This window comes from Nerophis lumbriciformis, linkage group LG09 (assembly GCF_033978685.3).
Source record: "Nerophis lumbriciformis linkage group LG09, RoL_Nlum_v2.1, whole genome shotgun sequence".
Classification (NCBI taxonomy): domain Eukaryota; kingdom Metazoa; phylum Chordata; class Actinopteri; order Syngnathiformes; family Syngnathidae; genus Nerophis; species Nerophis lumbriciformis.
In genome coordinates, this window is record NC_084556.2 from 54,652,501 (window position 1) to 54,676,500 (window position 24,000).

At 31.9% G+C, this 24,000-nt stretch overlaps 1 protein-coding gene across 4 annotated transcripts in view; it reads right to left on the reverse strand.

Annotated features, from left to right (window-relative positions):
* The window catches only part of LOC133607848 (rho guanine nucleotide exchange factor TIAM1-like), a 229,047-nt gene that overhangs the window by 65,498 nt on the left and 139,549 nt on the right, over positions 1-24,000 (reverse strand). For all 4 annotated transcript variants that reach the window (XM_061962860.2, XM_061962859.2, XM_061962858.2 and 1 more), the window contains 3 exons: positions 11,636-11,740; positions 8,826-8,907; positions 3,721-3,807 (listed from right to left, as the gene is read on the reverse strand). In XM_061962860.2, coding sequence (XP_061818844.1) covers positions 3,721-3,807; positions 8,826-8,907; positions 11,636-11,740 — 274 coding nt within the window. The remainder of the gene's footprint in view (positions 1-3,720; positions 3,808-8,825; positions 8,908-11,635; positions 11,741-24,000) is intronic.

Here is a 24,000-nt window from a genome sequence, read left to right on the forward strand (position 1 = left end):
TGAGGCGAACTATTGAACTATTTCACACATCAGAACAATGAAGCGGAAAAGTATAAAAAAATAAAAATAAAAATGTGTGTGTGTATATATATATATATATATATATATATATATATATATATATATATATATATATATATATATATATATATATATGCGGTCCTCTCCAAGGTTTCTCATAGTCATTCACATCGACATCCAACTGGGGTGAGTTTTTCCTTGCCCTTATGTGGGCTTTGTACCGAGGATGTCGTTGTGGCTTGTGCAGCCCTTTGAGACACTTGTGATTTAGGGCTATATAAATAAACATTGATTGATTGATTGATGATATATATATATATATATATATAATTTTAAAAACTCCCCTGAAGAGCAGGGAAGCCTGCTAAACAGGCTTGTCGGGATGAAATAGCCTCTGTGTTTATTCCTGACCTAACATGTATACGTATTTATATATATATGTATTTTTTATTTAAATTATTCACTTGTTTTTCTTATTTAAAAAAAATGACTCCAAATGTTATTATTTCTTTTTGCTATTTGGGCTTATTGGACCCTAATTAGAATAAAAACTAAGAATGATCTTTTGATATGATGTACTTAGTCCATAAGTACACAAACGTGTACTTCATGTTTAGTGACATGCTAATTCTTATTTTTACACTTTTTTCCCCCCAAATTCCATTGTATGTTATACTCTTCTGACACCACCAGATGGCAGTATAACTGTCCACATAAGTGGCCATAAGACCCCAATTCAGTAGTGTACACAATTTTGGAAATAAAGAGCTAAAAGGTGCTGTCCACGCATGTGGCCACTAAGCCTTTAGACAGAGGGTATAGTATCGAATATGATTCATTAGTATCGCGCTACTATACTAGTACAACTCTAATGTAGATCAAATAGAATCGCTTCTCATCGTTCACTTAAAAGAGCCGTTCAAAAGTCTCGCTTCGTTCGCGAAGGTCACATCTCCACACCACAATGCCTCTCTAATGCACGCACGCACACACACACACACACGCACACACACACGGTTGATATATCTATACCCAAATGACACATTTGGCCCCAAGTAGTGACCCAGTTGTGTGCAGAGTGACATGTCAGCTGCAGGCTGCATGTGTGTCATCACTGAGAGAATGTTAACCCCTGCAGTGCTGGCCCCGCCCCCTGCAGAGACACGCGTGTGCTCTCTTTCAGTCGTCATGCATTCTCCTCACCCACGCTGCTGGATGACCCACTAAACATCGTGTTGGTGATTCAGCAAAACGGAGCGAGTACAAAAACGGAAAAGAGTACTGTCAGAATAATTGGATGTAAGTTATCTCCAAACTTTGTTCCCATTAAGTTCCCGGCCAGCAGACAAAAGCTGTCTTTGATCTTACCAAGCGAAAAGGCTTGTAAAACTCCACTGTGTAGGATGGGAAGTGACATGAAGGTGTCGGTTTCTTTGATGTACTGTGATACACAGGAGGATCTTGTCTTGATTCGAGATCTACAAAGGCCATTCTAAAACCTGTTATGTATGGACTAAAGGGGAGGTGACGGCAAACAGACACCAGGGGGCAGTATGTACAATTATTTATTATATATACATATATTGTATATTCAATATATATAATAATAACAAACAATACTAATATAAACTAAACTAATGAAATGGAGTGTGTGACAAAACCCTAGAGTGAGTGGTGTTAGACTATGTGTGTAGTTAGCTGTTGTGTATTACCGTTCTGTTGGATGAGGGAGCAGACAAGTCCAAAGAGGGCAAGGCAAAAGGGGTCCAAGAGGCAGGCAGATGATCCGGGGCGAGAGTGAGGCGTCAGAATCCAGGGGCGAGAGAAAGGTCTAGGAACGAAGGAGGCAGTCAGAGTCCAGAGGGAGATCCAGGCGAAAGTGAGACGCACAGCTCACTTTACAGGCGACGGAGGGTAGGTACACCATGAGAAAACTAAGTTCCCGCGACGATCCTTGGGTCCACTGGTCCTTTATTGATCTCGCCCTCATCAGTCGCAGGTGTGCAGGCTTGTCGCTGCGTGGGCGTGCTGCGCTCAACGCGAGCAGGGGGCGTGTCCGAACGCGCTGTCAACGGCTCCTCCAAGTGCTCCCGCAGAGGAGGGAGAAGTAGACTGCGCGTGCGCCGTAACAAAACCTTCATTCTAGCCTGATTTAGCCATTCCTTTACCACTTTTGACCTGTGTTTGGGGTCATTGTCCATACTTACCAATCCTCACGAATTTCCCAGGAGACTCCCGAATTTCAGTGCCCCTCCCGAAAATCTCCCAGAGCAACCATTCTCCCAAATTTTTTCTCGATTTCCACCCGGACATCAGTATTGGGGGCCTGTCGCCACGCCCACTTTTCCTCCATAAACAAGGCATACTTGATCAACAGCCATACATGTCACACTTTAACACCATTACAAATATGCGCCACACTGTGAACCCCACACCAAACAAGAATGACAAAACACATTTCGGGAGAACATCCGCACCGTAACACAACATAAACCCAACAGAACAAATACCCAGAATCCCCTTGCAGCACTAACTCTTCCGGGACGCTACAATATACACCCCAGTGACACAACGACATAGCACAACGACATATTGGGACAACAACATAGCACAACCACATATTGGGACAACAACATAACACAATGACATAGCAAAACAACATAACAGCGACATGGGACGTAATGAAACTGCTCAGTCAGCATTAATGCCACTAGGAGTTTCACAACAAGAGCTCAGTAGAAACATTTTAAAGTGCATGCAGAGGTAGATAAAGCTGCATCCAGAGGTTGCCTACAGCCGCAGCTGTGTGTTTAATGACCAAGCTACCACCAAACCCCCCATCTCCCGAATTCGGAGGTCTCAAGGTTGGCACCCAACTGCGTCCAAGACCCAACCTCCGGGCTGATGATTTTAGCTTGTCCTGAAGAATTTGGAGGTAATCCTCCTTTTTCATTGTCCCATTTACCCTCTGTAAAGCAGCAGTTCCATTGGCAGCAAAACAGGCCCCAGTGCATAATACTACCACCACCATGCTTGGCAGTAGGCATGGTGTTCCTGGGATTAAAGGCCTCACCTTTTCTCCTCCAAACATATTGTGGCCAAACAGCTCCATTTTTGACTTTCCTCCAGAAGGTCTTATCTTTGTCCATGTGATCAGTAGAAAACTTTAATGGAGCCTTAAGGTGTGGCTTCTGGAGCAAAGACTTCCTTCTGGCATGGTAGCCTGCCAGTCCATGGTGACACCTGTCTTCCAGCAGCTTCCAATTCCTTTTTGGTGGTTCTCGGTTGACTCTTGGATCATCCTGACCAATTTTCTCCCAGCAGCAGGTGAAAGCTTGCGTTTTTTCCCCTGATCGTGGCAGTGACAAAACTGTGCCATGCACTTTATACTTATAAACAAGTTGCTCTTGGGACCTTAAGCTACTTTCGAAATGTCTCCAAGTGACTTTCCTGACTTGTTCAAGTCAACGATTCAGTTTTTCAAGATCCGTGCTGAGTTCCTTCGACTTTCCCATTGTGGCGTTTGTAACCGAGTCCGATGACCGCATCACATGAGCCCGATTTAAATGGACTCACATTTTCAGTAGAGCCATAAAAGAACCAAACTTGGTGAATGTTTTTGGTGACCAACAAGTATAAAGACAGGTGGAAGTGAGCACCCGGGTCAGGTCTCTGGTATAAAGGACCAGTCATGCGTACCTTTGACCGAGGCCAGTCCTTCTGCTTTGACTTCAGTGATGTGGAGCTGCTGTGTGGCGTCCTCGTCCACCACCGCCACGCAGAAACCTGGACAAACCACATAGGAGACCTTCATTGTCACAATAATTGTATCTAAGTTATCAGAGGACGAAAGCTCTCCTTGATCCTACCAAGAAAGAGGCTTGTAAAAACTCCACTGTGTAGGATGGGGAGCGACATGAGGGTGTTGGTATTCCACAGGAAGATATTGTCTTGACCCGAGATCTAGGGAGGACCTGACTCCCCTCCAGGCGCCTTTTCTTTGAACTGCTTTACGACCTTTTCTTTGAACTGTTTTGTAACCAAAGGCGATGGCTGTTTACGACCCCCCGTCCCTTTAAAAACAGCTGTTGCCATGTAATCAGGGAAAGTCCAAATAAAAGAGGAGGCGTACAATATTTCTCGGCGCCATCATACAAGTATGCTAACATTTTATGCTAGCAAATCGTGTTTTTTGATATTTTGCGCCATCTCAAATGTCCACTTCTCCTATGTTGGCATGCTCACATTTTATGCTCGCATTTTATCTTAATTTTGTGCGTTTAAACTTGAAAATGAATGTTTTTTGATACTTGGCGCCGTCATACAAGTGTGCTAACTTTTATATTAGCATACTAAAAGTATGCTAACATTTTATGCTAGCAAATCGTGTTTTTTGATATTTTGCGCCATCTTAAATGTCCACTTCTCGTATGTTAGCATGCTGACATTTTATGCTAGCATTTTATCTAATTTTGTGCATTTCAACCTGAAAATTAATGGTTTTTGATACTTGGCCCTGTCATACAAGTAAGCTAACTTCTTCTATATTAGCATGCTAATATTAGTATGCTAACGTCTTATGCTAGCATTTTTGCTAACTACCTTTGTACAAATCTACAAATCATAGATTTTTATACTTGGCGCCATCTTGCAAGTAGCCTACTTGGTTCCCAGTTGGTTTTATGTGAGCTTTTTAGCTTCGATCGTCTGAAATTGTGGCATTCTGTGGATGATTTGATGGTATTTTCACATACATTTGATCGTAAATTCAATTGGATAGGGTTGAACGAATTCAATTGAGCTAAATTGAATTCTGTCTCTATTTAATTCCTTGCTTCTTGTCTTGTTTAATAGATGTTTGAACCTGACTATTCGTTTCTCCACACATGGAACTAAATGGACTGCACGGATGTATTGAACTAACTTGTGCTATTTGCATGTCAATGAGCCTGTGTTATGCACAATAAAACAATCACCACTAACCTTAAAAGTATAATAGAAAAACAAGTTGACAGTATTTGCTGAATTGTGTTTCATTGTCTCCGTTCAACTCTATCCTATTGTATTTACGATCCACAAAGTATGTGAAAATACCATCAAATCATCCACAAAATGCCACAATTTCAGACAATCGAAGCTAAAAAGCTCACATAAAACCAACTGGGAACCGAGTAGCATACTTGCAAGATGGCGCCAAGTATCAAAATCCATGATTTGTAGGTTTGTACGAAGGAAGTTAGCAAAAATGCTAGCATACGACGTTAGAATACCAACGTTAGCATGCTAATATAGAAGAAGTTAGCTTACTTGTATGACGGGGCCAAGTATCAAAAACCATTCATTTTCAAGTTTAAACGCACAAAATTAGATAAAATGCTAGCATAAAATGCCAGCATGCTAACATAGGAGAAGTGGACATTTAAGATGGCGCAAAATATCAAAAACCATGATTTGCTAGCATAAAAATGTTAGCATACGCTAATATAAAAGTTAGCATACTTGTATGATGGCGCCATGTATCAAAAACCATTCATTTTCAAGTTCAAACGCACTAAATTAAATATAACATTAGCATGCTAATCTTAGCATGCTAACGTAGGAGAAGGGAACATTTAAGATGGTGCAAAATATCAAAACCCATGATTTGCTAGCATAAAATTTTAGCATACTTTAGTATGCTAAAATAAAAGTTAGCATACTTGTATGATGGCGCCAAGTATCAAAAACCATTCATTTTCAACTTTAAATGCACAAAATAAGATAAAATGCTAGCATAAAAAATTAGCATGCTAATGATAACATGCTAACATAGGAGAAATGGACATTTAAGATGGCGCAAAATATCAAAAACCATGATTTGCTAGCATAAAATGTTAGCATACAAAAGTTAGCATACATGTATGATGGTACCAAGTATCAAAAACCATTCATTTTCAAGTTTAAATGCACAAAATAAGATAAAATGTTAGCGTAAAACTTTAGCATGCTAGGGAGAAATGGACATTTAAGATGGCGCAAAATATCAAAAACCATGATTTGCTAGCATAAAATGTTAGCATACTTGTATGATGGCGCTAAGTATCAAAAACCATTAATTTTCAAGTTTAAACGCACAAAATTAGATATAATGCTAGCATAAAATGTTAGCATGCTAAGGAGAAGTGGACATTTAAGATGGCGCAAAATATCAAAAACCATGATTTGCTAGCATAAAATGTTAGCATACAAAAGTTAACATACTTGTATGATGGCGCCAAGTATCAAAAACCATTAATTTTCAAGTTTAAACGCACTAAATTAAATAAAATGCGAGCATAAAACATTAGCATGCTAATCTTAGCATGCTAACATAGGAGAAGGGAACATTTAAGATGGCGCAAAATATCAAAAACCATGATTTGCTAGCATAAAATGTTAGCATACTTTAGGATGCTAATATAAAAGTTAGCATACATGTATGATGGCGCCAAGTATCAAAAACCATTCATTTTCAAGTTTAAAGGCACAAAATTAGATACAATGCTAGCATAAAACGTTAGCATGCTAAGGAGAAGTGGACATTTAAGATGGCGCAAAATATCAAAAACCATGATTTGCTAGCATAAAATGTTAGCATACTTGTATGATGGCGCTAAGTATCAAAAACCATTAATTTTCAAGTTTAAACGCACAAAATTAGATATAATGCTAGCATAAAATGTTAGCATGCTAAGGAGAAGTGGACATTTAAGATGGCGCAAAATATCAAAAACCATGATTTGCTAGCATAAAATGTTAGCATACAAAAGTTAGCATACATGTATGATGGTACCAAGTATCAAAAACCATTCATTTTCAAGTTTAAATGCACAAAATAAGATAAAATGTTAGCGTAAAACTTTAGCATGCTAGGGAGAAATGGACATTTAAGATGGCGCAAAATATCAAAAACCATGATTTGCTAGCATAAAATGTTAGCATACTTGTATGATGGCGCTAAGTATCAAAAACCATTAATTTTCAAGTTTAAACGCACAAAATTAGATATAATGCTAGCATAAAATGTTAGCATGCTAAGGAGAAGTGGACATTTAAGATGGCGCAAAATATCAAAAACCATGATTTGCTAGCATAAAATGTTAGCATACAAAAGTTAACATACTTGTATGATGGCGCCAAGTATCAAAAACCATTAATTTTCAAGTTTAAACGCACTAAATTAAATAAAATGCGAGCATAAAACATTAGCATGCTAATCTTAGCATGCTAACATAGGAGAAGGGAACATTTAAGATGGCGCAAAATATCAAAAACCATGATTTGCTAGCATAAAATGTTAGCATACTTTAGGATGCTAATATAAAAGTTAGCATACATGTATGATGGCGCCAAGTATCAAAAACCATTCATTTTCAAGTTTAAAGGCACAAAATTAGATACAATGCTAGCATAAAACGTTAGCATGCTAAGGAGAAGTGGACATTTAAGATGGCGCAAAATATCAAAAACCATGATTTGCTAGCATAAAATGTTGGCATACAAAAGTTAACATACTTGTATGATGGCGCCAAGTATCGAAAACCATTAATTTTCAAGTTTAAACGCACAAAATTAGATGCTAGCATAAAATATTCGCACGCTAACATAGGAAAGGTGAACATTTTGCTAGCATAAAATGTTAGCATACTTTAGTATGCTAATATAAAAGTTAGCATACTAGAGTAACAAAAACCACAAAATGAGATAAAATGCTAGCATAAAACATTAGCATGCTAATGTTAGCATGCTAACATCGGAGAAGTGAACATTTAAGATGGCGCAAAATATCAAAAAAACATGACTTGCTAGCAAAAAATGTTAGCACACAAAAGCTAGCATACTTGTATGATGGTGCCGAGTATCAAAAACCACAAAATGAGATAAAATGCTAGCATAAAACATTAGCATGCTAATGTTAGCATGCTAACATAGGAGAAGTGAACATTTAAGACGGCGCCAAGAATCAAAAACCGTTGATTTTCTAATTTAAACGCACAAAATTAGATAAAATGCTAGCATAAAATGTTAGCATGCTAACATAGAAGTGAACATTTGCTAGCATAAAATGTTAGCATACTTTAGTATGCTAATATAAAAGTTAGCATACTTGTATGATGGTGCCGAGTATCAAAAACCACAAAATGAGATAAAATGCTAGCATAAAACATTAGCATGCTAATGTTAGCATGCTAACATCGGAGAAGTGAACATTTAAGATGACGCAAAATATAAAAAAAACATGATTTGCTAGCATAAAATGTTAGCATACAAAAGTTAATATACTTGTATGATGGCGCCGAGTATCAAAAACCACAAAATTAGATAAAATTATAGCATAAAACATTAGCATGCTAATGTTAGCATGCTAACATAGGAGAAGTGGACATTTAAGACGGCGCCAAGTATCAAAAACCAGTGATTTTCTAATTTAAACGCACAAAATTAGATAAAATGCTAGCATAAAATGTTAGCACGCTAACATAGGAGAAGTGAACATTTGCTAGCATAAAATGTTAGCATACTTTAGTATGCTAATATAAAAGTTAGCATACTTGTATGATGGCGCCGAGTGTCAAAAACCACAAAATGAGATAAAATGCTAGCATAAAACATTAGCATGCTAATGTTAGCATGCTAACATAGGAGAAGTGGACATTTAAGACGGCGCCAAGTATCAAAATCCATGATATATAAATATTTCATATTTATTTTTCAAATTTTTTATGACTGAGACCCCTCCTAAGTCAATTGGACACGCGTGCCGCCTGAACGGGTCTGATGCCTACCGTATCCCAGGCTGCAGGACTCGGCTCTGTCGAACTGGATCACCTTGGTGGGCTTGGAGCAGATCTCCATCTCCTTGTAGATCTGCACAAACACCATCCATGCTTATTACTCTGGTCTTGATCATGATCGGGGTGAGGGTGCATCGTGGTCGGGGGGGTGAGGCCACATGAGGTGTGAGAGCCGTGAAATGAGAAGGTAATGAAAATGTTGATGAAAGAAGACGCAGAGGAGAAGATTGATTGTCCTGGGAGCGTGACCGCCACCTGACCATTCTTCTTTGTGGCGCCGACTAACACGGACGCCGTGTTGGGGTTCAAACCCAGCGACATCAATATGCTAATATGGAAGAAGTTAGCATATTTGTATGATGGCGCCAAGTATCAAAAAACAAATTTTCAGCTAGCGGGTTCATGACCCTGACTTGTTTTGTTTGATCAGTCGTTGTACTGCGGGGGCGTGTCTGTGTTTACATCATGGCGGTGCCGAAGCCGAGTTTCTTAACATGGAGATATTCTCGCTACTTTTCCTTTGTCGAGCACAAAGAAAATAACATTTTAGTTCAATGTAAGTTGTGTCTTGGATCATAGATCCTATCTACTGCCCAAAACAGCAATTCAAATCTGCTGAAACAGCTACAAAAGCAACATGCTTCGACGAAGTTACTTTTCACAGTAACGCATTACTTTTTGGTGTAAGTAACTGAGTTACTTTTGAAATAAAGTAACTAGTTACCGCTTTTCAGTAACTAACCCAACACTGCCGTTCAGTCGTCTAGCCGTCCATAGCGTTTCTACTCGTATGGATTCTTCATTCGTCACTCCAAGTTTTACAATGTAACTAAAACACTTACTACTCGTATGGATTCTTCATTCATCACTCCAAGTTTTACAATGTAACTAAAACACTTATTGAGTCTTGTTTAGCTGATCGGAGAGCTGGCTTACGCAGCTCGCGGGTCCATGACCACGACTTCTGTTTTGTTTGATGTGCCGTTTTACTGCCGTGCTACGAAACAATTAAAGTATGTAAATAAACATTGACAAAATATTTCTGTGTAATAATAATAATAATAATAATAAATTAGATTTTATATCGTGCTCTTCTATTGCTAGATACTCGAAGCGCTCACAGAGAAGTGGGAACCCATCATTCATTCACACCTGGTGGTGGTAAGCTACATTTGTAGCCACAGCTGCTGCCCAGGGGTAGACTGACGGAAATAACGCATTCCACAACATTTATATATCTGCGACTAGAGATGTCCGATAATATCGGCCTGTCGATGTTATCGGCCAATAAATGCTTTAAAATAGCGTTTCTACTCGTATGGATTCTTCATTCATCACTCCAAGTTTTACAATGTAACTAAAACACTTATTGAGTCTTGTTTAGCTGATCCATGACCACTACTTCTGTTTTGTTTGATCCGCCATTTTACTGCCGTGCTACGAAACAATTAAAGTATGTAAATAAACATTGACAAAATATTTCTGTGTAATAATAATAATAATAATAATAAATTAGATTTTATATCGTGCTCTTCTATTGCTAGATACTCGAAGCGCTCACAGAGAAGTGGGAACCCATCATTCATTCACACCTGGTGGTGGTAAGCTACATTTGTAGCCACAGCTGCTGCCCAGGGGTAGACTGACGGAAATAACGCATTCCACAACATTTATATATCTGCGACTAGAGATGTCTGATAATATCGGCCTGCCGATATCATCGGCCGATAAATGCTTTAAAATGTAATATCGGAAATTATCGGTATCGTTTTTTTCATTATCGGTATCGTTTTTTTTTTTTGTTTGTTTTTTTTTTTTAATTAAATCAACATAAAAAACCCTTACAATTAGTGCTCCAACCCAAAAAAAATTCTATGTAACTGTTTTTATATTGTTTTACCGTTTTTTTTATTCAAGAATTTTTTTTTAATTTATTTATCTTATTTTATTTGTATTTTATTTTTTTAAAGGACCTTTTCTTCACCATACCTGGTTGTCCAAATTAGGCATAATAATGTGTTAATTCCACGACTGTATGTATCGGTATCGGTTGATATCGGTATCGGTAATTAAGAGTTGGATAATATCGGAATATCGGATATCGGCACAAAGCCATTATCGGACATCTCTATCTGCGACTTATAGTCCGGTGCGGCTAATATATAGAAAAAAAAATATTTTTAAAACTTAGTGGGTGTGGCTTATACCGGTGTGCACTATAGTCTGCAAAATATGGTTAAAAATTGTTGCGTTTTGGACCAGTTGTTCCTCCCAGGGAATTCAAGTCACAAGTCGCTCCCAAGCTCTTTACGACACTTAAAGCTGAGTTGAAAAACCACCAGAGACAGAATAGGTATTTTGTAATATATTTGCAAAGCTTTGCATATATACATTGAGACCAGTCCAGCATAGTCCAGCCAAGATGGTCTGCCCCCCTTGACCAAACCCCCTCTCCTCTTAAGTCTCTCTTCCTCCCACCCTGGCAGTCATGTCTCTCCAGCCAAAACAAATGCCCATTATCTCTCTTTATAACATTCCTCACTTCAAGGTTAAGCACACAGTTTTGCAGACAACCAAAAGACCACATTTGGAAGAAAAACACTAGCTGTTTTGTAATATGATTATGAAATAAAAAGAAGTAACACTTAAATTTGGATATATGTAAATATCTGCCTCCGACAATAGTGACATGCATATATGTTGTATGTGCTGATGTAGTTCTGTTGTTGTTGTTAAAAAAATAAATATAAATTAAAAATCAAAATGCCAACTATGTGTTATTATCAGGGCGATGACCTCACCACGTCATAGACGTCCTCCTCAGGTCGGGGCACGTAGAGAAGAGCGTGGTCGTCCTCGCCGACCTTCAGACGCAGGTAGTGAGCACACACCTCCAGGTTGTGTTTCTGCAGGGACGACAACCTCTCATTACACCTGAGTCCATCACACACTCACACTTCTATGTGACAGCATGCGTGTGTGTGTGTGTGTGTGTGTGTGTGTGTGTGTGTGTGTGTGTGTGTGTGTGTGTGTGTGTGTGTGTGTGTGTGTGTGTGTGAAGTGACATAAATCAATAACATTGCATCTAATAGAGAATGTCTCATTTGCACCCCTGCTGGTGACATCTATCAAAATGAGGGTGGTCCCAAAAAGGAGGGATTTTGTGTGGGTTTTTTAAAAGGGCTCCCCCTCTGGCCAACATATGAAATAACAAGTGTGTATCAGAAATTGAAATGCGCCCCCTTTGGCCAAAATTAATAAAGTAAATATGTATATAGAGACATGCTGTAATAGCTTGAAGTAAATAATGAAGATTCAAAAGCAATTACAAATAAAAAATATTTAAAAAAATAAACTAATAGCAGTCTTTTTCTCACAATGTGTCGACTTTTTTCTTGTAAAATTGGGAACAATTTCTCATATTATATCTGTTTCTGTAATGTTGCAATATTTTCTCGTAAAATTATTACTTTTTTTCATGTCAAATTATTACTTTTTAACGCAAAATTGTGACATTTGTCATATAAAATTCTGACTTTTATCACAATATTGCAAATTTTTTTGTTGTTCTTGTAAAACAGTGACACTTTTGAGTAAAATGATGACTTTTGTCATAATTTTGCCAAGTAAAATTCCGATTATTATTATAATATTACCAAAATTTTAAAAGTTTTCTAATAAAATTGGGACTTTTGTCGAGTAAAATGTCAACATTTTAAGCTTTTCTCGTAAAATGATTACTTTTTTTTGTCAATTATATTTTTTAGCGCAAAATGGCGACATTTGTCATATAAAATTCTGACTTTTATCACAATATTGCAAATTTTTTTGTTGTTCTTGTAAAACAGTGAAATGTTTTGAGTAAAATGATGACTTTTGTCATAATTTTGCGAATTTTTTTGTTGTTCTTGAAAAACAACAGTGAATTTATTTTAGTAAAATGATGACTTTTGTCATAATTTTGCAAAAATGTTTTCTTGTTCTTGTAAAACAGTGACACTTTTGAGTAAAATTATGACTATTGTCATAATTTTGCCAAGTAAAATTCTGATTAGTATTATAATATTACCAAAATTTTAAAAGTTTTCTAATAAAATTGTGACTTTTGTCGAGTAAAATGCCAACATTTTAAGCTTTTCTCGTAAAATTATTACTTTTTTTTGTCAATTATATTTTTTAGCGCAAAATGGCGACATTTGTCATATAAAATTCTGACTTTTATCACAATATTGCACATTTTTTTGTTGTTCCTGTAAAACAACAGTGAATTTTTTTTAGTAAAATGATGACTTTTGTCATAATTTTGCAAACATGTTTAGTTGTTCTTGTAAAACAGTGACACTTTTGAGTAAAATTATGACTTTTGCCATAATTTTGCCAGTTAAAATTCTGATTATTATTATAATATTACCAACATTTTAAAAGTTTTCTAATAAAATTGTGACTTTTGTCGAGTAAAATGTCAACATTTTAAGCTTTTCTCGTAAAATGATTACTTTTTTTTGTCAATTACTTTTTAGCGCAAAATGGTGACATTTGCCATATAAAATTCTGACTTTTATCACAATATTGCCAATTTTTGTTGTTGTTCTTGTAAAATAGACATTCAGTTGAGTAAAATGATGACTTTTGTCATCATTTTGCCAAGTAAAATTCCGATTATTATTATAATATTACCAAAATTTTAAAGTTTTCTAATAAAATTGTGACTTTTGTCGAGTAAAATTACGACTCTTTTCATAAAAATGCCAACCTTTTTAAGCTTTTCTCGTAAAATTATTACTTTTTTTTGTCAATTACTTTTTAACGCAAAATGGTGACATTTGTCATATAAAATTCTGACTTTTATCACAATATTGCCAATGTTTTCGTTGTTCTTGTAAAATAGTTCATTTTTTTTAGTAAAATTATGACTTTTGTCATCATTTTGCCAATTTTTTTGTTGTTCTTGTAAAATAGTGTTTTTTTTTTTGTAAAATTATGCCAAGTAAAATTCCGATTATTATTATAATATTACCAACATTTTAAAAGTTTTCTAATAAAATTGTGACTTTTGTCGAGTAAAATTACGACTCTTTTCATAAAAATGCCAACATTTTAAGCTTTTCTCGTAAAATGATTACTTTTTTTGTCAATTACATTTTTTAGCGCAAAATGGCGACATTTGTCATATAAAATTCTGACTTTTATCACAATATTGCCAATTTTTTTGTTGTTCATGTAAAATAGTGAAAATTTTTGACTAAAATTATGACTTTTGTCATAATTTTGCTAAGTAAAATTCCGATTATTATCATATTGCCAAAATGTAAAAGTTTTCTTATAACTTTTGTCGAGTAAAATTACGACACTCTTCATAAAATTGCCAACATTTTAAGCTTTTCTCGTAAAATTGCGACTGTTATTGAGTAAAATTCCAACTTTTTTTTGTTTTTATGTATTTTACAACGTAGTGCTTTTATATTTCCTGTAATTTATGTTATTATTACTTTGAACTGTTTGATAATAAAACATTTTTTAAAGGTGTTCTTATAAAATTGTGACTTTTGTCGAGTACAATTACGACTTTTTTCATAAAAATGTCAACGTTTGAAGCTTTTCTCGTAAAATGGTTACTTTTTTTTGTCAATTACTTTTTAACGCAAAATGGTGACATTTGCCATATAAAATTCTGACTTTTATCACAACATTGCCAAATTTTTTTTGTTGTTCTTGTAAAATAGACATTCGGTTGAGTAAAATTATGACTTTTGTCATCATTTTGCCAAGTAAAATTCCGATTATTATTATAATATTACCAACATTTTAAAGTTTTCTAATAAAATTGTGACTTTTGTCGAGTAAAATTACGATTCTTTTCATAAAAATGCCAACCTTTTAAGCTTTTCTCGTAAAATTATTACCTTTTTTTGTCAATTACTTTTTAGCGCAAAATGGTGACATTTGTCATATAAAATTCTGACTTTTATCACCCATCCATTTTCTACCGCTTATTCCTTTCGGGGTCGCGGGGGGCGCTGGAGCCTATCTCAGCTACAATCAGGCGGAAGGCGGGGTACACCCTGGACAAGTCGCCACCTCATCGCAGGACTCTTATCACAATATTGCCAATTTTTTTGTTGTTCTTGTAAAATAGTGACATTTTTTGAGTAAAATTATGACTTTTGTCATCATTTTGGCAATTTTTTTGTTGTTCTTGTAAAATAGTGGAAATTTTTGATTAAAATTATGACTTTTGTCATAATTTTGCTTAGTAAAATTCCGATTATTATCATATTGCCAAAATGTACAAGTTTTCTTATAACTTTTGTCGAGTAAAATTACGACACTCTTCATAAAATTGCCAACATTTGAAGCTTTTCTTGTAAAATTGCGACTGTTATTGAGTAAAATTCCAACTTTTTTTGTTTTTATGTATTTTACAACGTAGTGCTTTTATATTTCCTGTAATTTATGTTATTATTACTTTGAACTGTTTGATATTACATTTTTTTAAAGGTGTTCTTATAAAATTGTGACTTTTGTCGAGTGAAATTACGACTTTTTTCATAAAAATGTCAACGTTTGAAGCTTTTCTCGTAAAATTATTACTTTTTTTTGTCAATTACTTTTTAACGCAAAATGGTGACATTTGCCATATAAAATTCTGACTTTTATCACAACATTGTAAAAAATTTTGTTGTTCTTGTAAAATAGACATTCAGTTGAGTAAAATGATGACTTTTGTCATAATTTTGCCAAGTAAAATTCCGATTATTATTATAATATTACCAAAATTTTAAAGTTTTCTAATAAAATTGTGACTTTTGTCGAGTAAAATGACGACTCTTTTCATAAAAATGCCAACATTTTAAGCTTTTCTCGTAAAATTATTACTTTTTTTTGTCAATTACTTTTTAACGCAAAATGGTGACATTTGTTATATAAAATTCTGACTTTTATCACAATATTGCCAATTTTTTCGTTGTTCTTGTAAAATAGTTCATTTTCTTTAGTAAAATTATGACATTTGTCATCATTTTGCCAATTTTTTTGTTGTTCTTGTAAAATAGTGAACATTTTTTTTAGTAAAATTATGACTTTTGTCACAATTTTGCCAGTCAAAATTCCGATTATTGTTATAATATTGCCAAAATGTAAAAGTTTTCTTAGAAAATTGCGACTTTTGTTGAGTAAAATTACAACACTTCATAAAATTGCCAACATTTTAAGCTTTTCTTGTAACATTGCGACTGTTATTGAGTAAAATTCCAACTTTTTTGTTTTTATGTATTTTACAATGTAGTGCTTTTATATTTCCTGTATTTCATATTATTATTACTTTGAACTGTTTTATATTTAAAAAAATGTTTGTCCTGTAAAGCGTCTTTGAGTACTCTGAAAAGCGCTATACCAAATAAAATGTATTATTATTATTATTATTATTACTTTTTAACGCAAAATGGTGACATTTGTCATATTAAATTCTGACTTTTATCACAATATTGCAAATTTTTTTGTTGTTCTTGTGAAAAAGTGTAATGTTTTGAGTAAAATTATGACTTTTGTCATAATTTTGCGAATTTTTTTGTTGTTCTTGTAAAAACAACAGTGAATTTTTTTTAGTAAAATGATGACTTTTGTCATAATTTTGCAAAAATGTTTTGTTGTTCTTGTAAAACAGTGACACTTTTGAGTAAAATGATGACTTTTGTCATAATTTTGCCAAGTAAAATTCCGATTATTATTATAATATTACCAACATTTTAAAAGTTTTCTAATAAAATTGTGACTTTTGTCGAGTAAAATGCCAACATTTTAAGCTTTTCTCGTAAAATGATTACTTTTTTTTGTCAATTACTTTTTAGCGCAAAATGGCGACATTTGTCATATAAAATTCTGACTTTTATCACAATATTGCCAATTTTTTTGTTGTTCTTGTAAAATAGTGGAAATTTTTGATTAAAATTATGACTTTTGTCATAATTTTGCTTAGTAAAATTCCGATTATTATCATATTGCCAAAATGTAAAAGTTTTCTTATAACTTTTGTCGAGTAAAATTACGACACTCTTCATAAAATTGCCAACATTTTAAGCTTTTCTTGTAAAATTGCGACTGTTATTGAGTAAAATTCCAACTTTTTTTTGTTTTTATGTATTTTACAACGTAGTGCTTTTATATTTCCTGTAATTTATGTTATTATTACTTTGAACTGTTTGATAATAAAACATTTTTAAAGGTGTTCTTATAAAATTGTGACTTTTGTCGAGTACAATTACGACTTTTTTCATAAAAATGTCAACGTTTGAAGCTTTTCTCGTAAAATGATTACTTTTTTTTGTCAATTACTTTTTAACGCAAAATGGTGACATTTGCCATATAAAATTATGACTTTTATCACAATATTGCCAATTTTTTTTGTTGTTCTTGTAAAATAGACATTCAGTTGAGCAAAATTATGACTTTTGCCAAGTAAAATTCCGATTATTATTATAATATTACCAAAATTTTAAAGTTTTCTAATAAAATTGTGACTTGTCGAGTAAAATTACGATTCTTTTCATAAAAATGCCAACATTTTAAGCTTTTCTCGTAAAATTATTACTTTTTTTTGTCAATTACTTTTTAACGCAAAATGGTGACATTTGTTGTATAAAATTCTGACTTTTATCACAATATTGCCAATTTTTTTGTTGTTCTTGTAAAATAGTTCATTTTTTTAGTAAAATTATGACTTTTGTCATCAATTTGCCAATTTTTTTGTTGTTCTTGTAAAATAGTGAATTTTTTTTTGTAAAATGATGCCAAGTAAAATTCCGATTATTATTATAATATTACCAAAATTTTAAAAGTTTTCTAATAAAATTGTGACTTTTGTCGAGTAAAATTACGACTCTTTTCATAAAAATGCCAACATTTTAAGCTTTTCTCGTAAAATTATTACTTTTTTTTGTCAATTACTTTTTAGCGCAAAATGGCGACATTTGTTATATAAAATTCTGACTTTTATCACAATATTGCCAATTTTTTTGTTGTTCTTGTAAAATAGTGAAAATTTTTGCCTAAAATTATGACTTTTGTCATAATTTTGCTAAGTAAAATTCCGATTATTATCATATTGCCAAAATGTAAAAGTTTTCTTATAACTTTTGTCGAGTAAAATTACGACACTCTTCATAAAATTGCCAACATTTTCAGCTTTTCTTGTAAAATTGCGACTGTTATTGAGTAAAATTCCAACTTTTTTTTGTTTGTATGTATTTTACAACGTAGTGCTTTTATATTTCCTGTAATTTATGTTATTATTACTTTGAACTGTTTGATAATAAAACATTTTTTAAAGGTGTTCTTATAAAATTGTGACTTTTGTCGAGTCCAATTACGACTTTTTTCATAAAAATGTCAACGTTTGAAGCTTTTCTCGTAAAATGATTACTTTTTTTTGTCAATTACTTTTTAACGCAAAATGGTGACATTTGCCATATAAAATTATGACTTTTATCACAATATTGCCAATTTTTTTTGTTGTTCTTGTAAAATAGACATTCAGTTGAGCAAAATTATGATTTTGCCAAGTAAAATTCCGATTATTATTATATTACCAAAATTTTAAAGTTTTCTAATAAAATTGTGACTTTTGTCGAGTAAAATTACGACTCTTTTCATAAAAATGCCAACATTTTAAGCTTTTCTCGTAAAATTATTACTTTTTTTTGTCAATTACTTTTTAACGCAAAATGGTGACATTTGTTATATAAAATTCTGACTTTTATCACAATATTGCCAATTTTTTTGTTGTTCTTGTAAAATAGTTCATTTTTTTAGTAAAATTATGACTTTTGTCATCAATTTGCCAATTTTTTTGTTGTTCTTGTAAAATAGTGAATTTTTTTTTGTAAAATGATGCCAAGTAAAATTCCGATTATTATTATAATATTACCAAAATTTTAAAAGTTTTCTAATAAAATTGTGACTTTTGTCGAGTAAAATTACGACTCTTTTCATAAAAATGCCAACATTTTAAGCTTTTCTCGTAAAATTATTACTTTTTTTTGTCAATTACTTTTTAACGCAAAATGGTGACATTTGTTATATAAAATTCTGACTTTTATCACAATATTGCCAATTTTTTTGTTGTTCTTGTAAAATAGTTCATTTTTTTAGTAAAATTATGACTTTTGTCATCAATTTGCCAATTTTTTTGTTGTTCTTGTAAAATAGTGAATTTTTTTTTGTAAAATGATGCCAAGTAAAATTCCGATTATTATTATAATATTACCAAAATTTTAAAAGTTTTCTAATAAAATTGTGACTTTTGTCGAGTAAAATTACGACTCTTTTCATAAAAATGCCAACATTTTAAGCTTTTCTCGTAAAATTATTACTTTTTTTTGTCAATTACTTTTTAACGCAAAATGGTGACATTTGTTATATAAAATTCTGACTTTTATCACAATATTGCCAATTTTTTTGTTGTTCTTGTAAAATAGTTCATTTTTTTAGTAAAATTATGACTTTTGTCATCAATTTGCCAATTTTTTTGTTGTTCTTGTAAAATAGTGAATTTTTTTTTGTAAAATGATGCCAAGTAAAATTCCGATTATTATTATAATATTACCAAAATTTTAAAAGTTTTCTAATAAAATTGTGACTTTTGTCGAGTAAAATTACGACTCTTTTCATAAAAATGCCAACATTTTAAGCTTTTCTCGTAAAATGATTACTTTTTTTGTCAATTACATTTTTTAGCGCAAAATGGCGACATTTGTTATATAAAATTCTGACTTTTATCACAATATTGCCAATTTTTTGTTGTTCTTGTAAAATAGTGAAAATTTTTGATTAAAATTATGACTTTTGTCATAATTTTGCTAAGTAAAATTCCGATTATTATCATATTGCCAAAATGTAAAAGTTTTCTTATAACTTTTGTCGAGTAAAATTACGACACTCTTCATAAAATTGCCAACATTTTAAGCTTTTCTTGTAAAATTGCGACTGTTATTGAGTAAAATTCCAACTTTTTTTTGTTTTTATGTATTTTACAACGTAGTGCTTTTATATTTCCTGTAATTTATGTTATTATTACTTTGAACTGTTTGATATTACATTTGTTTAAAGGTGTTCTTATAAAATTGTGACTTTTGTCGAGTGAAATTACGACTTTTTTCATAAAAATTTCAACGTTTGAAGCTTTTCTCGTAAAATGATTACTTTTTTTTGTCAATTACTTTTTAACGCAAAATGGTGACATTTGTCATATAAAATTCTGACTTTTATCACAATATTGCCAATTTTTTTTGTTGTTCTTGTAAAATAGACATTCAGTTGAGTAAAATTATGACTTTTGTCATAATTTTGCCAAGTAAAATTCCGATTACTATTATAATATTACCAACATTTTAAAGTTTTCTAATAAAATTGTGACTTTTGTGGAGTAAAATTACGACTCTTTTCATAAAAATGCCAACCTTTTTAAGCTTTTCTCGTAAAATTATTACTTTTTTTTGTCAATTACTTTTTAACGCAAAATGGTGACATTTGTTATATAAAATTCTGATTTTTATCACAATATTGCCAATTTTTTCGTTGTTCTTGTAAAATAGTTCATTTTTTTTAGTAAAATTATGACATTTGTCATCATTTTGCCAATTTTTTTGTTGTTCTTGTAAAATAGTGAACTTTTCTTTTAGTAAAATTATGACTTGTCACAATTTTGCCAGTCAAAATTCCGATTATTGTTATAATATTGCCAAAATGTAAAAGTTTTCTTATAAAATTGCGACTTTTGTTGAGTAAAATTACAACACTTCATAAAATTGCCAACATTTTAAGCTTTTCTTGTAAAATTGCGACTGTTATTGAGTAAAATTCCAACTTTTTTGTTTTTATGTATTTTACAATGTAGTGCACTTTTTTCATAAAAATGTCAACGTTTGAAGCTTTTCTCGTAAAACGATTCCTTTTTTTTTGTCAATTACTTTTTAACGCAAAATGGTGACATTTGCCATATAAAATTCAGACTTTCATCACAACATTGCCAAATTTTTTTGTTGTTCTTGTAAAATAGACATTCAGTTGAGTAAAATGATGACTTTTGTCATAATTTTGCCAAGTAAAATTCCGATTATTATTATAATATTACCAAAATTTTAAAGTTTTCTAATAAAATTGTGACTTTTGTCGAGTGAAATTACGACTTTTTTCATAAAAATGTCAACGTTTGAAGCTTTTCTCGTAAAATGATTACTTTTTTTTGTCAATTACTTTTTAACGCAAAATGGTGACATTTGTCATATAAAATTCTGACTTTTATCACAATATTGCCAATTTTTTCGTTGTTCTTGTAAAATAGTTCATATTTTTTAGTAAAATTATGACTTTTGTCATCATTTTGCCAATTTTTTTGTTGTTCTTGTAAAATAGTGAACATTTTTTTTAGTAAAATTATGACTTTTGTCACAATTTTGCCAGTCAAAATTCCGATTATTGTTATAATATTGCCAAAATGTAAAAGTTTTCTTATAAAATTGCGACTTTTGTTGAGTAAAATTACGACACTTCATAAAATTGCCAACATTTTAAGCTTTTCTTGTAAAATTGCGACTGTTATTGAGTAAAATTCCAACTTTTTTGTTTTTATGTATTTTACAACGTAGTGCTTTTATATTTTCTGTATTTCATATTATTATTACTTTGAACTGTTTTATATTTAAAAAAATGTTTGTCCTGTAAAGCGTCTTTGAGTACTCTGAAAAGCGCTATACCAAATAAAATTTATTATTATTATTACTTTTTAACGCAAAATGGTGACATTTGTCATATTAAATTCTGACTTTTATAACAATATTGCAAAATTTTTTGTTGTTCTTGTGAAAAAGTGAAATGTTTTGAGTAAAATGATGACTTTTGTCATAATTTTGCGAATTTTTTTGTTGTTCTTGTAAAACAACAGTGAATTTTTTTTTTGTAAAATGATGACTTTTGTCATAATTTTGCAAACATGTTTTGTTGTTCTTGTAAAACAGTGACACTTTTGAGTAAAATGATGACTTTTGTCATCATTTTGCCAAGTAAAATTCCGATTATTATTATAATATTACCAAAATTTTAAAAGTTTTCTAATAAAATTGTGACTTTTGTCGAGTAAAATGCCAACATTTTAAGCTTTTCTCGTAAAATGATTACTTTTTTTTGTCAATTACATTTTTAGCGCAAAATGGCGACATTTGTTATATAAAATTCTGACTTTTATCACAATATTGCCAATTTTTTTGTTGTTCTTGTAAAATAGTGACAATTTTTGACTAAAATTATGACTTTTGTCATAATTTTGCTAAGTAAAATTCCGATTATTATCATATTGCCAAAATGTAAAAGTTTTCTTATAACTTTTGTCGAGTAAAATTACGACACTCTTCATAAAATTGCCAACATTTTAAGCTTTTCTTGTAAAATTGCGACTGTTATTGAGTAAAATTCCAACTTTTTTTGTTTTTATGTATTTTACAACGTAGTGCTTTTATATTTCCTGTAATTTATGTTATTATTACTTTGAACTGTTTGATATTAAAACATTTTTTAAAGGTGTTCTTATAAAATTGTGACTTTTGTCGAGTGAAATTACGACTTTTTTCATAAAAATGTCAACGTTTGAAGCTTTTCTCGTAAAATGATTACTTTTTTTTGTCAATTACTTTTTAACGCAAAATGGTGACATTTGTCATATTAAATTCTGACTTATATCACAATATTGCAAATTTTTTTGTTGTTCTTGTAAAATAGTGACTTTTTTTTAGTAAAATGATGACTTTTGTCATAATTTTGCCAAGTAAAATTCCGATTATTATTATAATATTACCAAAATTTTAAAAGTTTTCTAATAAAATTGTGACTTTTGTCGAGTAAAATGACGACTCTTTTCATAAAAATGCCAACATTTTAAGCTTTTCTCGTAAAATGATTACTTTTTTTGTCAATTACATTTTTTAGCGCAAAATGGCGACATTTGTCATATAAAATTCTGACTTTTATCACAATATTGCCAATTATTTTTGTTGTTCTTGTAAAATAGTGAACATTTTTGACTTCAATTATGACTTTTGTCATAATTTTGCTAAGTAAAATTCCGATTATTATTATTATCATATTGCCAAAATGTAAAAGTTTTCTTATAACTTTTGTCGAGTAAAATTACGACACTCTTCATAAAATTGCCAACATTTTAAGCTTTTCTTGTAAAATTGCGACTGTTATTGAGTAAAATTCAAACTTTTTTTTGTTTTTATGTATTTTACAACGTAGTGCTTTTATATTTCCTGTAATTTATGTTATTATTACTTTGAACTGTTTGATATTAAAACATTTTTTAAAGGTGTTCTTATAAAATTGTGACTTTTGTCGAGTACAATTACGACTTTTTTCATAAAAAATGTCAACGTTTGAAGCTTTTCTCGTAAAATGATTACTTTTTTTTGTCAATTACTTTTTAACGCAAAATGGTGACATTTGCCATATAAAATTCTGACTTTTATCACAACATTGCCAATTTTTGTTGTTGTTCTTGTAAAATAGACATTCAGTTGAGTAAAATGATGACTTTTGTCATAATTTTGCCAAGTAAAATTCCGATTATTATTATAATATTACCAACATTTTAAAAGTTTTCTAATAAAATTGTGACTTTTGTCGAGTAAAATTACGACTCTTTTCATAAAAATGCCAACATTTGAAGCTTTTCTCGTAAAATGATTACTTTTTTTTGTCAATTACTTTTTAGCGCAAAATGGTGACATTTGTCATATAAAATTCTGACTTCTATCATCCATCCATCCATCCATTTTCTACCGCTTATTCCCTTCGGGGTTGCGGGGGGCGCTGGAGCCTATCCCAGCTACAATCGGGCGGAAGGCGGGGTACACCCTGGACAAGTCGCCACCTCATCGCAGGACTTTTATCACAATATTGCCAATTTTTTTGTTGTTCTTGTAAAATAGTGAATTTTTTTGAGTAAAATTATGACTTTTGTCATCATTTTGACAATTTTTTTGTTGTTCTTGTAAAATAGTGACATTTTTTGAGTAAAATTATGACTTTTGTCATCATTTTGGCAATTTTTTTGTTGTTCTTGTAAAATAGTAAAAAAATTTGACTAAAATTATGACTTTTGTCATAATTTTGCTAA